Source organism: Macaca fascicularis, chromosome 12, assembly GCF_037993035.2.
Source record: "Macaca fascicularis isolate 582-1 chromosome 12, T2T-MFA8v1.1".
NCBI classification, from domain to species: domain Eukaryota; kingdom Metazoa; phylum Chordata; class Mammalia; order Primates; family Cercopithecidae; genus Macaca; species Macaca fascicularis.
In genome coordinates, this window is record NC_088386.1 from 136,391,871 (window position 1) to 136,411,115 (window position 19,245).

Genomic DNA, 19,245 nt, shown 5'->3' on the forward strand with positions numbered 1-19,245 from the left:
TGCCTGGCACAAGGTGTTCAAAACTGTGGATGGAAGGATGGATGGATAGGTGAATGGATGGGGAGGTGGATGGAGCTTCAAATGGAGAAGATATTTTCTAAGCATTCATCATTTCCAAAAGAAAACTAGGAGGATATTGATGCATAAGTTGATTTAAAGTTTGTTTGAAAGGACAAGGGACAGTCTGGACCACATGACCATGTGGCAGGTCCTGGCATACAGCAGGTGTGACTGGAGAAGCACCTCCTCCTCCAGGGCTCAGTGACCATAGAGGATGGCCTGAGTGTAAAGAGCCCCACCCTCGGCTGGTGGAGCACTCTCTGCACCAGGAGGGCAGCCCCATCCATGCCCTCCCTGCCTCCTGCCCTCCTCCCCGATCCATGCCCTCCCCGCCTCCCTGACTCTTCCCCTATCCCTGCCCTCTCTGCCTCCCTGCCCTCCTCTCCCGTCCCTGTCCTCCCTTCCCCTGTCTCCCTGCTCTCCTTCCCCATTCTTGCCCTCCCTGCCCCCCTGCTTCCCTGCCCGCCTCCCCCCATCCTTTCCCTCCCTGCCCTCCTCCCCAACCCATGCCCTCCCTGCCTCCCTGCTCTCCCCACTGGTCTTGCCCTCCCTGCCTCCCTGCCCTCCTCCCCCCATCCTTGCCCTCCCTGCCTCCCTACCTTCTGCCTTCCTCCCCCAGCCTTTCCCTCCCTGCCTCCTGCCCTCCTCCCCCATCCCTGCCCTCCCACCTCCCTGACTCCTCCCCGGGAACCCCTCTGCTTTCCTTTCCATTCTCCCATCCTTGCTCCCGTCAGAATGTCCCATTGTGCAACCCTCAGCTGCTCCCTTCTCTTCCTCGTCTTCTCCCAGAAGTGTTCACTAGGACCTGACCTCTGCGACTTCTCCTCCCCCACTGCAAGGACTCTTCTCTGGCCCAGCTCCCTCTCCCAGTGCTCTGCTGGGACTGTGGCCCTCAGATGTGGCAGACCCCACGTCTGGCTGGCCCAACCACCACGCACACTCCCCTTTCCCGCAGCCTTGCTGGCCAGGCCAAGGAGGTACCCGCAGAAGTCTGCTGAGGGGCTCCTGGGAAAGTGACCCCCTTTCCCCTCCCTTCTGGGATACAGATGTGATGGCTGGACTGCTGCAGCCGTCATGCCCACAGCACTGAAGTTCCACCTGCTGGTCTGTCACAACGACAGTGCCACATTCAGTGTCTCCTTTTATTTCCCCCAAACTTTCCCAAACTGTCATCAGGACACAAGTGTGCGAGCAGAAGGCCCTGTGTTCACTGCCCAGGCCTTGTCCTTCACGGCGGGGGTCTTGACCAGCTGCCTTCTCGAAGCCTCACTGTTCATTCCTAACGTGGGTTCCTGCCAACCCCTCAGGCGGGCCAGTCAGGGCAGAGCGCCTGGCCCCAAGAAGACCCCAAATAGACCTGCTCCTTCTCCCCACCCTCCAAGGAGGCTCTGACCAGACAGGGATGTTCTGAAGCAGGCAGGCCTGTCAGTGCCCCCACCTCCCTGTCTGCCCATCCCCTTCCCAGTGTCACCCACATGCCCACTCGCACACACGGCACTCCTGCACACTCATCCTCATGCTCATGTCAGGACCTCACAAGTTACCACCTTGCCGAAGGCCCAGGATCATTCATTTGTAAGTGGGTAAACTGAGACACGGTGTGCCATGTGCTCCATGGCCAACTGGCTTGGGCTGCACCTGCTGCCACACGGCAAAGCTCAGACTTGGCCCCAGTTTCCCCGCATCCACCCCAGCCGCTGGGCATCCTCGGAGTGGTTCCCACACCCAACTTGGTAGGAATTAACCCCTAAGGAAGGCAGGAGGCAGCGGCCACAGGGCCAGCAGGGCACCACCCAGGGCTCTGGAAGATGAGACCACCCGTGGGGTCCTGAGTCAGAGACACAGGAGGGTGACAGAGGAGGGTTGGCAGCACCAGATGGTCATAGCCCAGGCCAGAGGCTCCCAAACATGTCTGACCAGGACCTGTGGTAAGAAGTAGACTTAATGCCGCCACTCAGACCCTGTGCACATGCGTGCATGTGTGCATGTGAGTGTGAAATCCCGTCCTCCCGCCTTGCCTTGCTTCCCTCCCCATCCTTCCATGCTCCCTGGCTTCTGCCTAAGACTCAGCATGAGAACACGTGCTTCCGGGGGGCACAAGGCCCTGGAAGGTGGCCCCACTGCTGGGCAGCCCTGTGTCCCCGCCAGGCCCTGGCTGCCCTCACCTTGTTGTCGTCCTCCCGCTCGCAGGCCATGTGCAGAGCCGTCCTGCCCCCCTCCTCGGGGAGGGGCGTGTCCATGCTGTAGTAGGCTTGGGGAGGGCCTGGCTCGTTGCTGAGCTTCAGACTTGAGGGCAGCAGATCCAGCTGTGTAAAACGGAGGGCTCCACCAGCGCCCACGAACCTGCCGTGTGCCCACAGGAAGGCAAACGGAGCAAGGGAGCTTCCTCCTCAGACTGCGGGTCTGGAGTCTCACCCTGCGAAACCCTCTTGAAGGCAGATGCCTGACTTTCTTCGAGCCTGTCCCCTGCATGCCTGTCCCTGAGATACCCCAATATCCACAGGGGTCAGAGCCATTCTGTGCCCTCCCCTCCCGGGTCCCCCACGCGGTGAGCTGCGCACACCCACATCTAGCATGTATGTGTGCTCAATAGCTTCTGCTGTGTGCCGGCAACTGGACAAGGCTCTGGAGCACAAAAAGGAAAGCCTCACAGCTCCTAATCTCAAGGGGCTCAACTCCTTGTACAGGAAAACATGGCCTCATGGCCCATGACTGGTGGTCTTTTGCAGCTTGGTAGGGCCTGGTGGGACAAGCTGGCTTTGGCCTGCCTTTGGAGGAGGCCCTGAGGACATGGAACTGGCCTCTGTCTGCAATTATGAACCTTCCGAAAGGCATGAGATGGAGTTACATGCAAAAGGTCCTCATGGGGACCCCCATGCTCTGTGGACTGCCTGAAGAATCAAGTTCTTAACTCATTCCAACCAACCATTTTTGCCTCTTGATACTAGAACAAGCTCACTGACTAAGGCTCTCATCTGGACGGGTTGTTTCTATGTGTTTCTATGCAGGATCTCCACCGCCTGGGCCCCAAGCCAGGAGGCCCATCATGCTCGGCAAGCACAGGCTAGGCATAGTGTGTGAATCCATCCAGGCACACCTGGCCAAGGCCCCATACCCCTACCGCAGGTCGCGAGGCACACACCTTGCCGGACTTGTAAGTGCTGTCCTTGTCAGATGCCTCGGCGTCCACGTCGGTGATGGCATGCAGCAGCAGCTCCACGATCTGTACCCCCTCCTCCCCAGGAAGGGCGGCAGCGATGTGGAGTGGTGTCAGGGTGCCCAGCTGCAGAGGAAACACCGGGATGGGCGGCAAGGCACGTACTCGTGGGGAGAGACAGGTGAGGTACCTGGGGGGCCCAAATGCCAGGGACATGGCTGAGACTCCGAGGGCACCATTCTCAGCCTCACCTGCCCCACAACGTGCAGGACACTGGTCCCTGAAGGCAGCAGGGAAAAGCTCCCAACACGCTAAGCGAGCCACGTGTGTTGCTTCCAACGCCTAATGTCTTCCAGGGCCGCAGGCAGGAAGGCCCACCCTGAACCCGTGTGATTTTAAGCCCCTCCCTGCCCTGCCAGGCCCACCACATTAACGGCCATGCAGCTCCTGAGTGACCTCCCGACTCCAGCCCCTGACCTGTCCATTCTCCACGCACAGTGTCCCCAGCCATCAGCTGACAGCATCCATAGAGGCCACTGCTGTGCAGCAGCGACCGAGGCGTTCGTAGGGGCCCTGGCCTCTAGAGGCAGCTCTGCCGTCCTAAGGGAGAGCGTGGCTGGGAACGGACAGTGGGCTTTGGGTCAAGGGATGCTCCCCAGTCCCTTGAAGACCAGCCTCGCTCAAACAGGAAAGAGAAAAGAACCCAGGAGAGACCCCTGATGGGGAGACAGGTGAGCCTGGATGGTGGGAAGAGTCACCAGCATGAGGACCTGCCAGAGGAACTTGGGGAGAGCAGCTGGGTGTGCCCATGCATGCCCATCCACCAGTGGCCCAGGGAGATGGCCGGCACATCTGAGGCAGAGGGCAGGGTAGGTTCCAGGCAGCTGCCGACTCCCAGGAACAACAGGACTCTCCCAGCTTGACAGCAGCCCCTGGGACCCCCACACAGCCCCACACCCACAGCCTCAAGCATGACCAGGGCCAGCAGCATCCACACCCAGCAGAGGTATGTGGCGAGAGAAGAGAAACGGGAATACAATGCAGGCATCGCCTGACGCTGGGGAGGCGGGTGCTGCAGTCGACAATCTACTGACCCCAGAGGGACGCAGACCTAAGCAGGCAAGGGGAGAATGGGCAGCCCACTGCTCCATTGTAACTGCAGCCCAGGCCACCAGGAGGCGCATGGGGCCGTGCACCCACGACAGTCAGCCGGAGGCCACACCCTCCTTACATGTCATGTCACCCCTAAAACAGCAGCAGCAACAGCAACAACTGAGCTAGTAACAGAACCAACCCAGCTGAGGGGTGAATCGGGAAATGATTAAGCTGAGGAAATTCCCCAAAACAGCAGAAGCACAAAGACATAGAAAACACTCCAAAACAACATCAGGGGACGTGAGAGAGAGCTGGAGTTCTAACATCTCGCAGGTAGGAGCTCCAGGACAGTAGGGAGGGCACAATGGAGAGAAATACTAGACAAATAATGCGAGAAAACTTCAGAGACCCACAGCTCTGACCCAGTGCTAAGGTGACTTGAGGAGGAAGAGAATTAACCCTTACAAAGACACAGGAGTCGGGGGGATCCCACTTCTCATTAAGTCCCACGAGTTCCGGAAGGGCAGAAGACAGTGAGGCAGGACCTTCAAAGGTCTAAGGGAAATCTGGTCCTTGTGGATGGAACAGTTGTTTTACACCTATTTCTAACAGGTGCTTGAAGCTGGCTCGATTGTCCCATATAACTGATGTTTTTGGTTCCTTTGAATAAACAGTGAAATTGACCCTCCCAATCGGAAAACTTGGGAAAGTTAGATTTGTTTTATCTGAGCTCCTTTCTCAGGAAATTGACCCTCAGACCTCCCAGATAGTATCAAGGAGCTGAGACCCACCAGATCACAGCATCTGGAGAGTGAGATTGCAAATGCCTCACCCTTCATGACTGCCTGATCTGCCAGCTGCTTCTTGCTGGCCAACTCCTCTTCCTCACTCTTCCTAATTCATGTTTTCCCACACATGGTTACATTTCCTCCTAGCAATATAAACCCGTAATTTTAGTGGGTTGTGTATGTAGATGGATTTGAGACTGATCTCCCATCTCCTTGGTTGCAGCACCCTATTAAAGCCTTCTTCCCTGGCAATACTCGTCTCAGTGATTGGCTTTCTGCGTGGCAAGCAGCAGGACCTCAACCAAACTCCTGCTGTTTCAGTAACAGATTTTGGTTCCCTGACCGGGAATGCATTGCTCATGGCTCAGCTGCTATGGGCCAAGAATTTCAGAAGCACCACCCACCCCCTCAAGCAGCTGCCTGACCCTTTTTTGCTGGAGATAGATTTTGGTGTCTCTCTTTGGTCACACCACTGCCAGCTCCAACAGTGTTCCTGATTGCCAAGAACAGACTTTGAAATGTGACATTTGTGTCTGAGTGGATGACTATCTTTTGTGGGCACCAGACAGCAGGATGTGCTCCCCTCAATTTGGGGATATTCCAAAAGAATTCCATTTTCAGGTTGAACAGGCCTGACAGAAAGTAAGCACCCCGGCTGTTCCAGTTGGGACACAGTTGGGGCTTGTTTGTTGCTGCAGCAGTTGGATTGTGTTTTGGTAATTGTTTGTATCAATATAGTCATGGGAAATCGGAATACACTGATCATCTTCTTGGCCCTGATATTCTTTGGAATCTAGAGAAGTTTGACTTCTCCATGGGCCTCATTTGACATGTGAATGGGAAAGTGGGATGGAGTTCCCTGTATCCAGGAGTTTATGTTGCTGTTCTAAGCAGGGTTAAGCCTGGTTAACAGATGATGTTGTTGTGTGGTGCCATTTGGCCCCAGTGTTCTTTGACATCTGGGGAGGTTTGGCCTTTAAAACTCAAACCCATATGGAAACTGCTTTACCCCAAAATTTGGTTCACAGCCTTCACTGGATTACCTATTAGGGCAAACAAAGTTCAGCCATGTGAACATGTTTGTTAACTGATGAGTTTGTATTGCTACCTCGTGGCTAGAGTTAAAGGTAAAAGCTATTGGATCTTTGTATGTATGCATATATATATATATGTTTAGATGTGTTTATGTTGTACATTCGTTATGTTGTATGTTGTGCCTACAAAATTGGCTTATAAATAACTGTGCTCATAAATTAAGTACAGGAGTCTAAGCAATTTTCAAGTTCAGACGACTTAAGTAAATCTTTAATAAACAAACTGGCTTTAACATTATGTTAAGATAAAAATACAAGTGTAGGCCGGGCGCGGTGGCTCAAGCCTGTAATCCCAGCACTTTGGGAGGCCGAGACGGGCGGATCACGAGGTCAGGAGATCGAGACCATCCTGGCTAACACGGTGAAACCCCATCTCTACTAAAAAATACAAAAAACTAGCCGGGCGAGGTGGCGGGCGCCTGTAGTCCCAGCTACTCAGGAGGCTGAGGCAGGAGAATGGCGTAAACCCGGGAGGTGGAGCTTGCAGTGAGCTGAGATCCGGCCACTGCACCCCAGCCTGGGCGACAGAGCAAGACTCCATCTCAAAAAAAAAAAAAAAAAATACGAGTGTCTTTGAAATTGTCAGCATCTATTTTTATCCGGGGTTTTTTTTTTTATTTGCGACAGAGATTTGCACTTGTTGCCCACGCTGGAGTGCAATGGCGTGATCTCAGTTCACCGCAACCTCCGCCTCCTGGGTTCAAGCAGTTCTCCTGCCTCAGCCACCTGAGTAGCTGGGATTACAGGAATACACCACCACACCTGGCTAATTTTGTATTTTTAGTAGAGACAGAGTTTCTCCATGTTGGTCAGTCTGGTCTTAAACTCCTGACCTCAGGTGATCTGCCTGCCTCGGCCTCCTCCCAAAGTGTTTGGATTACAGGCGTGAGCCACTGTGCCTGGCCTTTTATTCGGGTTTTATATTTCTCTCTGCTACATATTTTGAGGTTCTAGGGTTTGGCAGAGAAGGTTATAAAACTATAAATCCAGCCAAAACAAAATGATCCTTGTGTAACTTTTTTGACAAACAAGAATTTAGTACATGTAAATGAGATAAATGGTTGTAGTGAATCCTTTTTGTAATTTAAAATCTTAAGTCATTTTTCTTTCTTCTTTTTCTTTTTTTTTTTGAGACAGAGTCTCACACTGTTGCCCAGGCTGGAGTGCAAAGGCGCAATCACCACTCACTGCAAGCTCTGCCTCCCAGGTTCAAGTTATTCTCCTGCCTCAGCCTCCCGAGTAGCTGGGAGTACAGGCACCCGCCACCACGCCCACCTAAATTTTTTGTAGTTTTAGTAGAGATGGGGTTTCACTGTGTTAGCCAGGATGGTCTTGATCGCCTGACCTCATGATATGCCCGCCTCGGCCTCCTAAAGTGCTGGGATTACAGGCGTGAGCCACCTCACCCGGCCCCATCTTAGTCATTTTTAATGCTTGTTGGATGTCTGGGTCATTTCCAGTTAAGAGTTATGATATGGGGAAACATTTTTTTTAAATTGTGGAATGTACTCATCTATAAAATCTTACTATCTCTGGGAAATTAGCATCCTTAGAATTCTCAGTATTTCTTGCTTCCTAGTTTTTCACTAAAATTTAAGATTACTAAAAATAAAAATTGTAGTTAAAGTACAGTTTTGTATATATGATGTGCCAAAGAAGATGTGTCCTTATTGAAAAAAACAACACTTTCATCTAATTCAAAAGTTACCTAGGCCAGGCATGGTAGCTCATGCCTGTAATCCCAGCACTTTGGGAAGCCAAGGCAGGATGATTGCTTGAGCTCAGGAGTTTGAAACCAGCCTGGGTAACACAGCGAGACTTTGTCACTACTAAAAATTAAAATTAAAAAAATTATCCAGGTGTGGTGGCATGCACCTGTAGTTCCAGCTACTCAGGAGGCTGAGATGGGAGGATCACTTGAGCCCAAGAGGTTGAAATTACAGTGAGCTATGATCGTGCCCCTGCACTCCAGCCTGGGTGACAGAGTGAGATCCTGCCTCAAAAAGAAAAGGAAAAGGAAAAGGAAAAGGAAAAGGAAAGAAAGAAAAAAAGAAAGAAAGAAAGAAAGAAAGAAAGAAAGAAAGAAAGAAAGAAAGTAAGTTACCTAAAGGTTGATTCAAATTATGGATTTGAAAAGATTATTTATGAAACAAGGTATTAATATAAAGGAACCAGTAAGGAAGGCAAAGAGATGTGAAGAAAATTATGGATATTAAGATGTATTTTCATTAAGGAAGGTTATAAAGGGAATAATTTTGAGAAACAATCTCATACAGTAAATTTTTGTCCTAAGATAAAATGAATATTTTAAAAATTGTTATTTAAAAAAGAAAAAAAAAAATCTAAGACAAAACAGAAAGTCCAAGTATGTCAAATATAGTCTGTGTAAGGCATATGTAGTTTTTTTTCTATTTTTCTCTGTGTGTCTACCTTCATGTATATACAGACAAAATAGAAAGTTGAAAAAGTTTAGATAATATTCTTTAAAACTTGATAGAAAACTAGATAAATCTGGCTAATTAGCATTGGTCACAGTTAAAGCTTCTAGTCTTAATGAAGGTAAATTTAAAAATACTGTAAAAAAATGCATTCGCAGTTTGGCAATTCTTTTTTAATATAGTTAAGGATGAAGCCAGATTTAGCATAGAGCCAAATTTCACATCCATGCTTGCATTGCTTTGGCTCACACTGTATCTGCTTTTCTGCATAGGTAGTATTAGCACTGAAAGAGTTACTGGCCACATGACTCAAGCAAATTTCTTAAGTACACAAAATGTATAGTGGTGTTGGTGGCCTTAAAGATAGTAATTTGTATACCAGGTATGAGATATTCATCACACTTTTTTAGGCTCTCAGGAACATTGAAGTCTCTAAGGTAAACTCAGTAGGAGAAAAGTTGGGTGTTGGTTTCCCGTTTGTTTTTGCTTTTATATTTCACCGATTTGTTGTTTGTTCTCCTTTGGGTTTTACTTACATATCCATATATATATAACCACTGATATTTTCTAGCTTCCAATGGAAGGCCTGTATTTGGTTCTATAGTCACTTTGTTTCCTATGCATTTCCAACAGTTCATCATTTGCTCTGTTTATCCAAAGTTCCTAAGCTACCTTTATTTATCAAGCCTCCAAGAATGATAGAGCACACCAGCCATTTAAAACTGGATTGGTTTTTCTTACCTCTGACGATCTAGAGTGCTGTAAAAGTGTTAAGGTTCCTGACAATAAATAAAAGATGCATTTTTACAAGTTCTGAAAAGAAATAGTATGTTACTTATTTTCTTACTTGGAAAAGTAGGTGAGAGTAGCAATGTTCACATGATGTTTATTTCCAAGGTAATTCTATTCAATCAATAATCTGAGTTGGTTTCACAGCCTTTCCTTTAGGTAATAAGGATAAACTGTGATATGGGGACAAAGTTTTAGTGTTCAGGAAAGATTGGCCTTGTCCTTAAAACTGTATTGACTGGGATTTCTCTCAAATTACTTAGTTGTCTTTACAGTTACTAAAATTAAGTGACATTCACTTGGATTAAGTAGTTTTTTCTCTTTTTTTGAGATGGAGTCTCGCTTTTTCGCCCATGCTGGAGTGCAGTGGCACGGTCTTGGCTCACTGCAAGCTCCACCTCCTGGGTTCACACCATTCTCCTGCCTCAGCCTCCCAAGTAGCTGGGACTACAGGCACCCACCACCATGCCTGGCTATTTTTTTTTTTTTTGTATCTTTTTTAGTAGAGACGGGGTTTCACCGTGTTAGCCAGGATGGTCTCGATCTCCTGACCTCGTGATCTGCCTGTCTCAGCCTCCCAAAGTGCTGGGATTACAGGCTTGAGCCACCGCGCCCGGCCGAGATGGGGTTTCACTGTGTTAGCCAGGATGGTCTCTATCTCCTGACCTCGTGATCCACCCACCTCGGCCTCCCAAAGTGCTGGGATTACAGGCAATAATAAAATATTTTTCTCTTTTGAGTAAACTGCAGGGAAAAAAAAGAGAGGTTCAGTTGGCCTCATGTTGTCTTTATTAGGTCTTATTGTTTGGGAAACTGATTCTCCTATCAAAGAGTAAAGGTTTTTGTGGTTTTTTTTTTTTTTTTTTGAAATATTTGAATTATTTTGGCTAAAGGATTGGCACTTGTATAGTGACCTGTGATCCTGTTTTATAATATCAAGTGTCTTTAACCTTTGATATATGACAAACTCCAAAATCAAAATTTCAAGTTTTAAATTCAGTCTTCTTTACGTCAAACTACCTTTTTGGGGGCCATTGGGTCCCCAAAGTCCAAGAGAGACATAGTAGGCTTATTTGGTATGTTAGAATTTTACAGAAAGCATTGTCAAATGCAAAGTAGTATTTAACTTTCTCTAGGTTACATGTATATAGGTACGTTGTTCATTATGTGTTCCAGAATTGCATGACATTCCTGAAATTCTGATCTGTCTTAATATATGTTGCCAGTGGTTATAATTATTGTTAAATTGTCTGATACAGAAATAACAAAATTTCCTTGTCAGCTGTGTCTTTACAGCTGTCCTAAGACTTTCGTCATCTACAATTATTGTTTTGCTTTGATTCTTTTCACAAAGTGACTTATAATCAGCTACCATCCAGGGCTTGCTTCTTTGGGTGGAGTTCATGGAAAGGACTATTGAATGCACATTTCTGTTAACTTTGGAGATTGTGCCATTGGATCAGGAAGAAACTTCCAGGGCTCTAAAAAGCTGGTGTTAACCCGTTATGACGGCTAACCCAGCATGAAGCATAGCAAAGGTGACTGCATGAACCGAAGCAGTGGAGGACTGAAACCTTTTTTATGGTTTTTTGAAACACTGCTGGTTCTTTTTGTTTCATTTTTCGGAGTCTGGAAAGCTTTTTTCTTCTGAGCTGTTTATATCCATTAACAATAGAGTATACTCTTGCAAACAGAATTTGAAGCTTTTTTCTGTGTCTGCCTGACTTCTCCAGAATTTGGAGACTGCAAATATTTTTAATTCATGGCAATGTATTTGTTTGCATGCATTTATTAGGAATCTGTTTTCTTTTATAACGGGACACAGTTGGAGGAACTGGTTATTCTCCCAGGGCTTTGACTGGAATGGCACATTTTCAGAATAAGCAGATTGCTTTGAGAAATTGAGACTGACTTTATAGAGCCAATGAGAACCTCTTAGAATAACTGGCCTCATACCTTGTCTATGCAGTTCCTTTGCATGCTTCCTGGCCTGCAGTTAAGTGGACTGTGTCACTTTCTGTCAGGCCTAGGAGCCTCAAGTTGTTTGGGACCTTGAGAAGAGTGGTTCTCCCAATTCACACAGGGATATGAAGGCACAGATGGATCCTTGGCTTGGCTTGAGAGGCCTTTGAGGTGGAGTCTGAGATTCCTTGTGAAAGGTTCTAGCAAAGCCAACTTAGGAGAGCCTGGATGGACAATGATTCTTGGCCAGGCACAGTGGCTCATACCTGTAACTCTAGCACTTTGGGAGGCCAAGGTGGGAGGACTGCTTGAGTCCAGGAGTTTGAGACCAGCCTGGGCAACATAGTGAGACTCTGTCTTTACAAAAAATTTTAAAAATTAGCCAGGCCTGGTGATACATGCCTGTAGTCCACCTACTCTGGAGGCTGAAGTAGGAGGATCACTTGTGCCTGGAAGGTTGAGGCTGCGGTGAGCCATGATTATGTCACTGCACTGCAGCCTACGTGACAGAGTGGGACCCTGTCTCAAAAGAAAAAAAAGACAATAATTCTTCCTGCACTTTGTGTGAGTAATCAGGCCACTGAAGCTTATTTTGCAGGTAGGTTGGTCTTGCTGTGATTTGCCTTTGGTGGAAGTGGGGAACTGGAAAGAGAAAGATTGTGTTTTACAAAAAACTCTAGTATCAGATTAACCTTTGATTCTTGGGTGGCCGCAGGGTTACCCATGGTGTGGAGCTGCCCACAATGCCCCTCCTCAGCATGAAGCAGCCAGACGGATCCATGGCCTGATTCCTCGTGACTGAGGAATTGACAAATGGGGGAAGGGTGTTGCAACTGGCCTAGTAGTCCCTTAGAATGGATGTCTATGGTTTCTTTTAAATAAACATAGAAATTGATCCTTCCATTCTTTAAAACTTGAGAAAGTTACATTTGTCTTATCTGAGATCCTTCCTCAGGAAACCAACCAGCAGGCCTTCTAAATAGTATCAAGGAACAGAGACTCACTAGATCATGGCATCTGGACAGTGAGACCCGAGACCCCTCATCCATCATGACTGCCTCTGGGAGCACCAGCTTCCTGTTGACCAATTCTTTTTCCTTAGCCCTCCTAATTCCTGCTTTTCCACACATGGTTACATTTCTTCCCTGCTATGTAAACCCCCAATTTTAGTCTGTTGAGGACACGGATTTGAGAATGATCTGTTCTCCCTAGTGCAGCACCCGATTAAAGCCTTCTTCCCCGGCAGTGCCCATCATCTCACTGATTGGCTTTCTGTGCGGTAAGCAGCAGGATCTAGACCGAACCTCTGGCGTTTTGGTGACATGTTCATTTCCAAACCCACTCAAATATTTTAATTGCTAAAAAACTTTCTATTTGAAAGATAAATGTGTAAATAATACATTCCTGATCAGCTATGAACAGATGAATAAACAAGTGAGTCAGTGAAGGATGTCTGTGCCCAGTTTAAAGGTTGTGACCTTAATCAGTTTCAAAAATGGAGTCCGATCAGTAAACCTAAAAAGTTATGAAATTATCCTGAGTCTTAAACCAAAAATTCTATTTTCTGTGTAACCTTACACTTGGAAGAAAAGTTTAATTTCTTTCAAGGCTGGGCACTAAGAGTCCTGGACAGTGAGACCCACCTGCCCTCAAACACTCGATGCCGCCTGAGTGACAACTGGCAAGGCTGGTGGCCAGAGAGAGCCGTCAGCTCTCACCCCATCAACACCCTGTGAATATGGTAAAGTGCTGAAACGATGGACGATGGACGAGTGTTTACACAACTGAAGAAGAAAAAATCTACAAGCAAATTTCACAGCCAAGTGGACAGACTCCCATCATGTGTCTGCATAATGGGCCCCCTATTCTGGGGGCACCCAAAGGTGGCCCTGGTGCCAGTTCGTGATCCATCTGGAATCTCCACAGCCACTGTGGACAGCAGTCATTTCTTGAGTGTGGATGGGTGGATGCACTGAATGGAAAATTGTGATAGAGTTAGTCTAGATTTTAAATTAGAGAAATGACTGTAGGGCCCTTCAAAACACAAAGAGAAAGAACAACAACAAGGGTTCAGGCAAACGGATGAAACACAACAGACAATGTTCATGTTAAAGTGAACAGGAAACACCACAGTGAGCCCACGCTTGCCGCCATACCTCCATCTTGCCCTGTCCCCTGTGCAGCCTAAGGAGGCCCTCATGGACTGACAGAGCTGCAAGGGAAGCCTGGCCTCACTCCAGATGCCTCTGAGAGGAGACGCAGTCGTGGGCAGTGACTGATTCCATTCCAGAGCAGTGGAAATCCAGGAAGGAAGCCCTTCCAGTAGCTGTGCTGTGGGGAAGGCTGCAGGAATCTGGGGCCAGGCACGGGGATGCCCACTGCCCAGGGGGACAGGTGGGAAAAGGAGAGTCGTTTGAACGAGCAAAGCCCATAAAGCCCTGAGTCCCCAGTGAAACTCAGCAGAAACACTAAACTTTCTTCGAAGAACTAGCAGGCTAATTTATTCCAGAGCAAAATGCCCTGTGAAGCTGCTTGCTCACGGGTGGGCGTGGCCTCAGAGGGGGACGCCATCCTCTGGGAAAGGCACAGGCTGCGTCTCTTAGCAGGCACAGGACTCACACTTCTTAAGAAAGAAAATATAAAATCAGATTCCCCTTCAAAGATTTTTTTCTCAGCTAAATATTTTGCCGGCTGGATCTGTTGTGGTAAAGATAAAATCTCAGCACCAAAACCCTTTGCCTCCGCTGCTGGTGTCCTTGTGATGCTGAGCCTGGGGTGAAAGGGGGCCCGCCTCCTCCTGAACACAAGTCTCCCCTTTCCAAGGGGACTTCAGGACGCGCTTCCCCTGAGTTTGCTTCAACACTGGGAAAACATTATACAGATCGCGAAATACTCTAGAAACTAGCACAGCGTCCAAATCCTGTCTGGGGACACGGGAGGAACAGCGGGCTGTGGGATCCCCCACTCCGGCGCCCCATCACCAACACAGCCCAGTGGTCGCCTGCAAGAGCCCACCCCGCTCTTCCGCGCCGAGGTGGAGCGAGGAGCTGCCCGGCCCGTGCCCAAGAGTCTGAGCTCATCCCGGCGCCCGCCCGCAGAGGCTCCTACCTGCGGGGGAAAGCAGATGTCGGTCCTCGCCCCGTGCTCCAGCAGCAGCCTCACCCCATCCACGTCCCCGGCCTTCACCGCGAGGAACAGGACCTGCATGGGCACGCGGCACAAGTTGGGATCCGCGCCTCGGCGCAGCAGCAGCTTAATGGTCTGCCAGCGCTTCCTCCGCCTGAAAAAGAGGGCACACTTGTGGGCCCCTGGAGGGCAGGCACCTGCACTGCGCCCAGGACGGGGCTATGCCAGCAACGAGACTGCGCAGGGGCTTGTAGGGAGTATGTGTGTGCCACAACCACACACACACCCACCACACCACACAGCGCACACCTACAACACACACATACACGGAGACACACCACACAACTACACAAGCCACACCAGAGCGCACACCACACACACACACACGGCACACACAGCACACCACACAGCACATTCACAGCACACAACCACACAGCACACAACCCCACACACAAGCCACGCCAGAGCACACACACACCACACAACCACACACAGCACACCACACACAAGCCACACCAGAGCACACACACCACAGTATACACAGCACACATACACCAACCACACAGCACACCACACACAAGCCACACAGAGCACACACCACAGTATACACACCACACACACACAAGCCACACAGAGCACACACACCACAGTACACACACAGTACACCACACACTCAACCCACACACACCACTCACGCCACAAAGACACAAACACACAGGCACACACACCTCTGAGGGGTCACTGAGCAAAAGGCTGGCCAGCTCAGGGGGAAGCTGTGCCTCCGGAGGGTACTTGCGCCTCAGGAGAGGCTGGGGCCAGGTGGGTGGGGATTGTGTAGCCATGCAGGGCTGAGGGAGAAGCTCAAGGGAGGAGGAAGGGGCTGGGGGTAGGGGGCCCAGGTGGCAGCGGGAATGACCGTGCGTGCAGGGCAGGTGTAGGACCCAGCCAAGCTCGCTGACCCTGCAGCAGGCACAGAATCATAGCTGCGGGAACTAGATTGGCCTTGAGCAGCAGCCCCCAGTGTCCACACCCCTATCCAGACCCTTACCACTCTGAAGCCCGCAGAACTGTGTTCATGTGGGTGCTGGCTCTCCTAGGCTGTCACTACTAGGTAAAGCTCAAAAACTGTCAAAATGTGTCCAGAATGCATTCCTTCTGCTGGGTACTTGGTCCTGCTGACTTCAAGAATGGAGCCACAGACCTGCCGTGAGTGTTACAGCTCTTAAAGATGGTGGGTCTGGAGTTTGTTCCTTCAGATGTGTCCAGTTTCTTCCTTTCCGTGAGTTCATGGTCTCACTAACTTCAACAATAAAGCCTAGACCTTCACAGCGAGTGTTACAGCTCTTCAAGGTGGTGCAGACCCAAACAGCAAAATTTATTGTTCAAAGAAAAAAGCTTCCACAGCGTGCAACGTGACCTAAGGAGGTTGCCGCTACTGGCTGGGGAAAAGAGGGCGGCGAGGGGGGTGGACAGCGGCCAGCTTTTATTTGCTTATTTGGCCCTGGCCACATCCTGCTGATTGGTCCATTTTACAGAGCACTGATTGGTCCATTTCACAGAGTGCTGATTGGTGCATTTACATTTCTTTAGCTAGACACAGTGCTGATTGGTGCAATTTTACAGAGTGCCGATTGGCACGTTAGAATCCTTTAGCTAGACACAGAGCGCTGATTGGTGCATTTACAATCCTTTAGCTAGACATAAAAGCTCTCCAAGGCCCCGCCCAACCCAGAAGCTCGGCTGGCTTCACCTCTCAATAACCGCTCACCAACTTGTTAACCATAACAAACCCACTGCATGCTACCAATAAGTAATAGTGTCACAAAAAGTTATTTTACAAAGCAAAACCAGTTAGGGAGAAGGGTGGCACTGTTTTCCACCTTTGCTGGATTCCCCTATCTGCTCTGCTGCAGCCTTGGTGGAAGTGAGTGGAGACCCAGCTTCCCCCAGGTATGCGGCTGGATGAAGGAGTATTTGAGCAGCCTTTCTGATCATCATGGTCTTCCTGTTTGAACTACCCAGGCTGGGGGCGGTGAGCTAGCTACCCGGTGGAGCTGGACACTCATCAACCAGCCTTCCACACCTGGTTGCACTGAAGCCCACGGGCCCATCTCTCACTGTCAATGGATCTTCATCCACCTGGCGATGGTTCGACATCAGAACTTGGCTGTGTGGCCAAGTTCTGCTATGCCATCTCACCCGAAAAACCTCTGAATACCCACGTCTCAAAGGAAGCTATGAAGGTCTTGGTGGTGGATACAAGTGTCCAAAATTCTGCTTTTCACTTGAAAATGTAAATTTCACCAGCAACAAATAGTGTCATATGTTTTCCTTAAAGCGGCAGGCTGTGTTCAGGAGAATGAACAGCCACATACCAGTGGTCATTCTTCTGATCAAAAATGGGGCAGGAGGTTAAGGAAGACACCACATTCTATTTGCTACTCTGGCCCTGGGGGAAGCGCTTCTTGCACAGAAGCGGTGTGCCTTGGTCTATGGCAGATGCACATCAGTGTCCTTCCCGTGTTTTCTGATCCAGAATATTCGAGGGGTGTATACTCAAGGAGCAAGATTTAATGCAATTCGTCATTGCTTTTCTGCTTTGTCAAAGGCATTCTTCAGTGAGACAGGCATCCCCCCAAGTGCACATCGCGGTGAAGGAATACCATGCCCCCATGCAGGCTGGGCACTGCTGCCTTGCAGGCTGGGGGTTGGTGGTCTGCATTTCCCTGTCTTCATACCATTCACCAATGTCAACACAAGGAGAAGGCTAACAGAGTCTCAGGGTTATCAAGAGAATCGTTTTGACCCCACAGACTCCCTGAAAGGGTCTTGGACCCCCCAGGGGTGCATGGACCACATTTTGAGACACACTGGTATAGACAGGGTGGGCAGTAGGAATGTGTGGGCTGCCCAGGCAGGTGTCACTCACATGCACCATGGCTAGGATAGGACCCCTGGACTGTGGCCCCTGCTGAGGCTCCCACAGAGACACTTCAGGCCAGTGCCAAAGGCCAAAGCAGGGCTGGGGTGGCACTGAAAACAGCCCGTCACTGTAGTACCCCCACAGGCTCGGCCATGGTGTGGAGGCACCAACACAGGGATGCTCACACATTCAGACACATATCTCCAGACACAACGTCTCCCGCTGGCACACGGAAGAGACATGGGTCTGCTGTGCATAGGATTCAGCCCTGATGGTGGCCCTCCACCCCTGCCCCCTGGCACCAGGACCTACTCGATCATGGACAGCGCCATCCTCCGCATGGTCCCTTTGTCGAAGCTGCTGGTGCAGAGTGAGGGCGAGGCCATCTTCAGCAAGCTGTGGGACTGGGCGCTCCTCTCCAGCATGGCCTGTGAGAGCTCGATGGAGAAGTTGCACACACACATGTTGGACTCAAAGTTCGTCTCAGTGCTGCACAGAGTGCCCCGGTCTGTGTTTCCCAGTATGTCCTCGAGCCCACTTTCCACATGGCCAAGGCTGCCCTTCACCAACGGGGAGTCCCCCTTCAGAGAGCTGCTCCTGTGTTCCACGGACTCCCCAGGCTGCCCAATGTCCTGAGAGTGGCCGCCCTCCTGGCTGCCCAAGATGTGTGGCAGTGGCGGTGGTGTTGGCGGTGGCCTCAGCTCACAGCTACCCTGGAAAGGCACGTTCACCTCACTGTACAGAGACTCCAGGTTTGTGTCCATGAATGATGATGAAAGGATTGGAACAACTGGGAATTTTGGAGGTTCCTTTGGAAAGAACCAAAAAAGTGTCATTAGAAGAAATTGGAGTGACAACCTCATTCTAGGACCTTCTTCAGCAAGGACCAATGCCCATGGCCTAGAGCTGTCTTCAAAGCACCTAGGCTGAAAAGACCAGGGCAGCTTTCCCCAAACCCTCAAAGAGGGGAAAAAAACCCTGTGAAGGTATCGCACAGAAGCCTGCACCTGACCAGGCCACACCCCAGGCTGCATGGCCCTATACATGGCTGCTGAGCTCACAAAATGTGGCCCGTCCACATCCAGGTGCTTAGGAGTGAAGGAGAGGTTGGAAAACGAAGGCAAATACCTTAATGATGCTGCTTATTGATCATACACCAACATGATTGGATTTTGAATATATTAGGCTAAATTAAATATATTAAAATTAATTTCACCTGTTTTACTTTTTCACGTGGCTACCTCCCAAATTTCAATTACACGTTTTATTTCTGTCACATGGCACTGCCCTTGATCTGCTTGTGTTTTGAGCCACGGTTCCCAAAGTGTGGCCCCTGGACCAGAGGCATCGTTGAAACCAGCCCAAGAGTCCCACAGATAGTTGTTTTTGGATAAACATAGAAATCGACTCTTCTGTTAAAGCTTGAAACTCGTATTTGTTTTATCTGAGTTCCTTCCTCAGGAAAGGACCTTCAGGAAGCATCAGAGAGCTGAAACCCACCAGATCACCACACCAGATGTCTCCTTGCCTTGTCCTAGTTCCTGTTTTCTTACACATTGTTACATTTCTCTCCTGCTACCTAAACTCCCGGTGTTAGTCAGTCAGGGAGATGGACTTGAGACTGAGTTCCCATCTCCCTGGCTGCAGCACCCGATTAAAGCCTTCTTCCTTGGCAATACTTGGCGTCTCAGTGATTGGCTTTCTGTGCAGCGAGCAGCAGGACTGAGACTGAACCCCTGGTGTTTCAGTAACATCGGTAGTGCCAGGAAACTGTTAGGCATGCAGATTCTCAGCCCCATCTTGGGGGTGTTGT

The 19,245-nt window shown here is 49.5% G+C and overlaps 1 protein-coding gene across 48 annotated transcripts in view; it reads right to left on the reverse strand.

The window, feature by feature from the left end:
* The window catches only part of ANKMY1 (ankyrin repeat and MYND domain containing 1), a 93,750-nt gene that overhangs the window by 47,583 nt on the left and 26,922 nt on the right, over positions 1 to 19,245 (reverse strand). For 38 of the 48 annotated variants that reach the window (XR_012421645.1, XR_006691217.3, XR_012421646.1 and 35 more), the window contains 4 exons: positions 17,745 to 18,241; positions 14,492 to 14,663; positions 3,203 to 3,343; positions 2,226 to 2,366 (listed from right to left, as the gene is read on the reverse strand). Coding sequence is in view for 37 of the 48 variants with exons in the window: in XM_074010681.1 (XP_073866782.1) it covers positions 2,226 to 2,366; positions 3,203 to 3,343; positions 14,492 to 14,663; positions 17,745 to 18,241 (951 nt within the window). In the remaining 11 variants the exon portion in view is untranslated. Of the gene's footprint in view, positions 1 to 2,225; positions 2,404 to 3,202; positions 3,408 to 14,491; positions 14,664 to 17,744; positions 18,242 to 19,245 lie in introns of those variants that run through there. The other 10 variants (XR_012421644.1, XR_012421643.1, XM_074010683.1 and 7 more) reach the window with 7 other exon arrangements.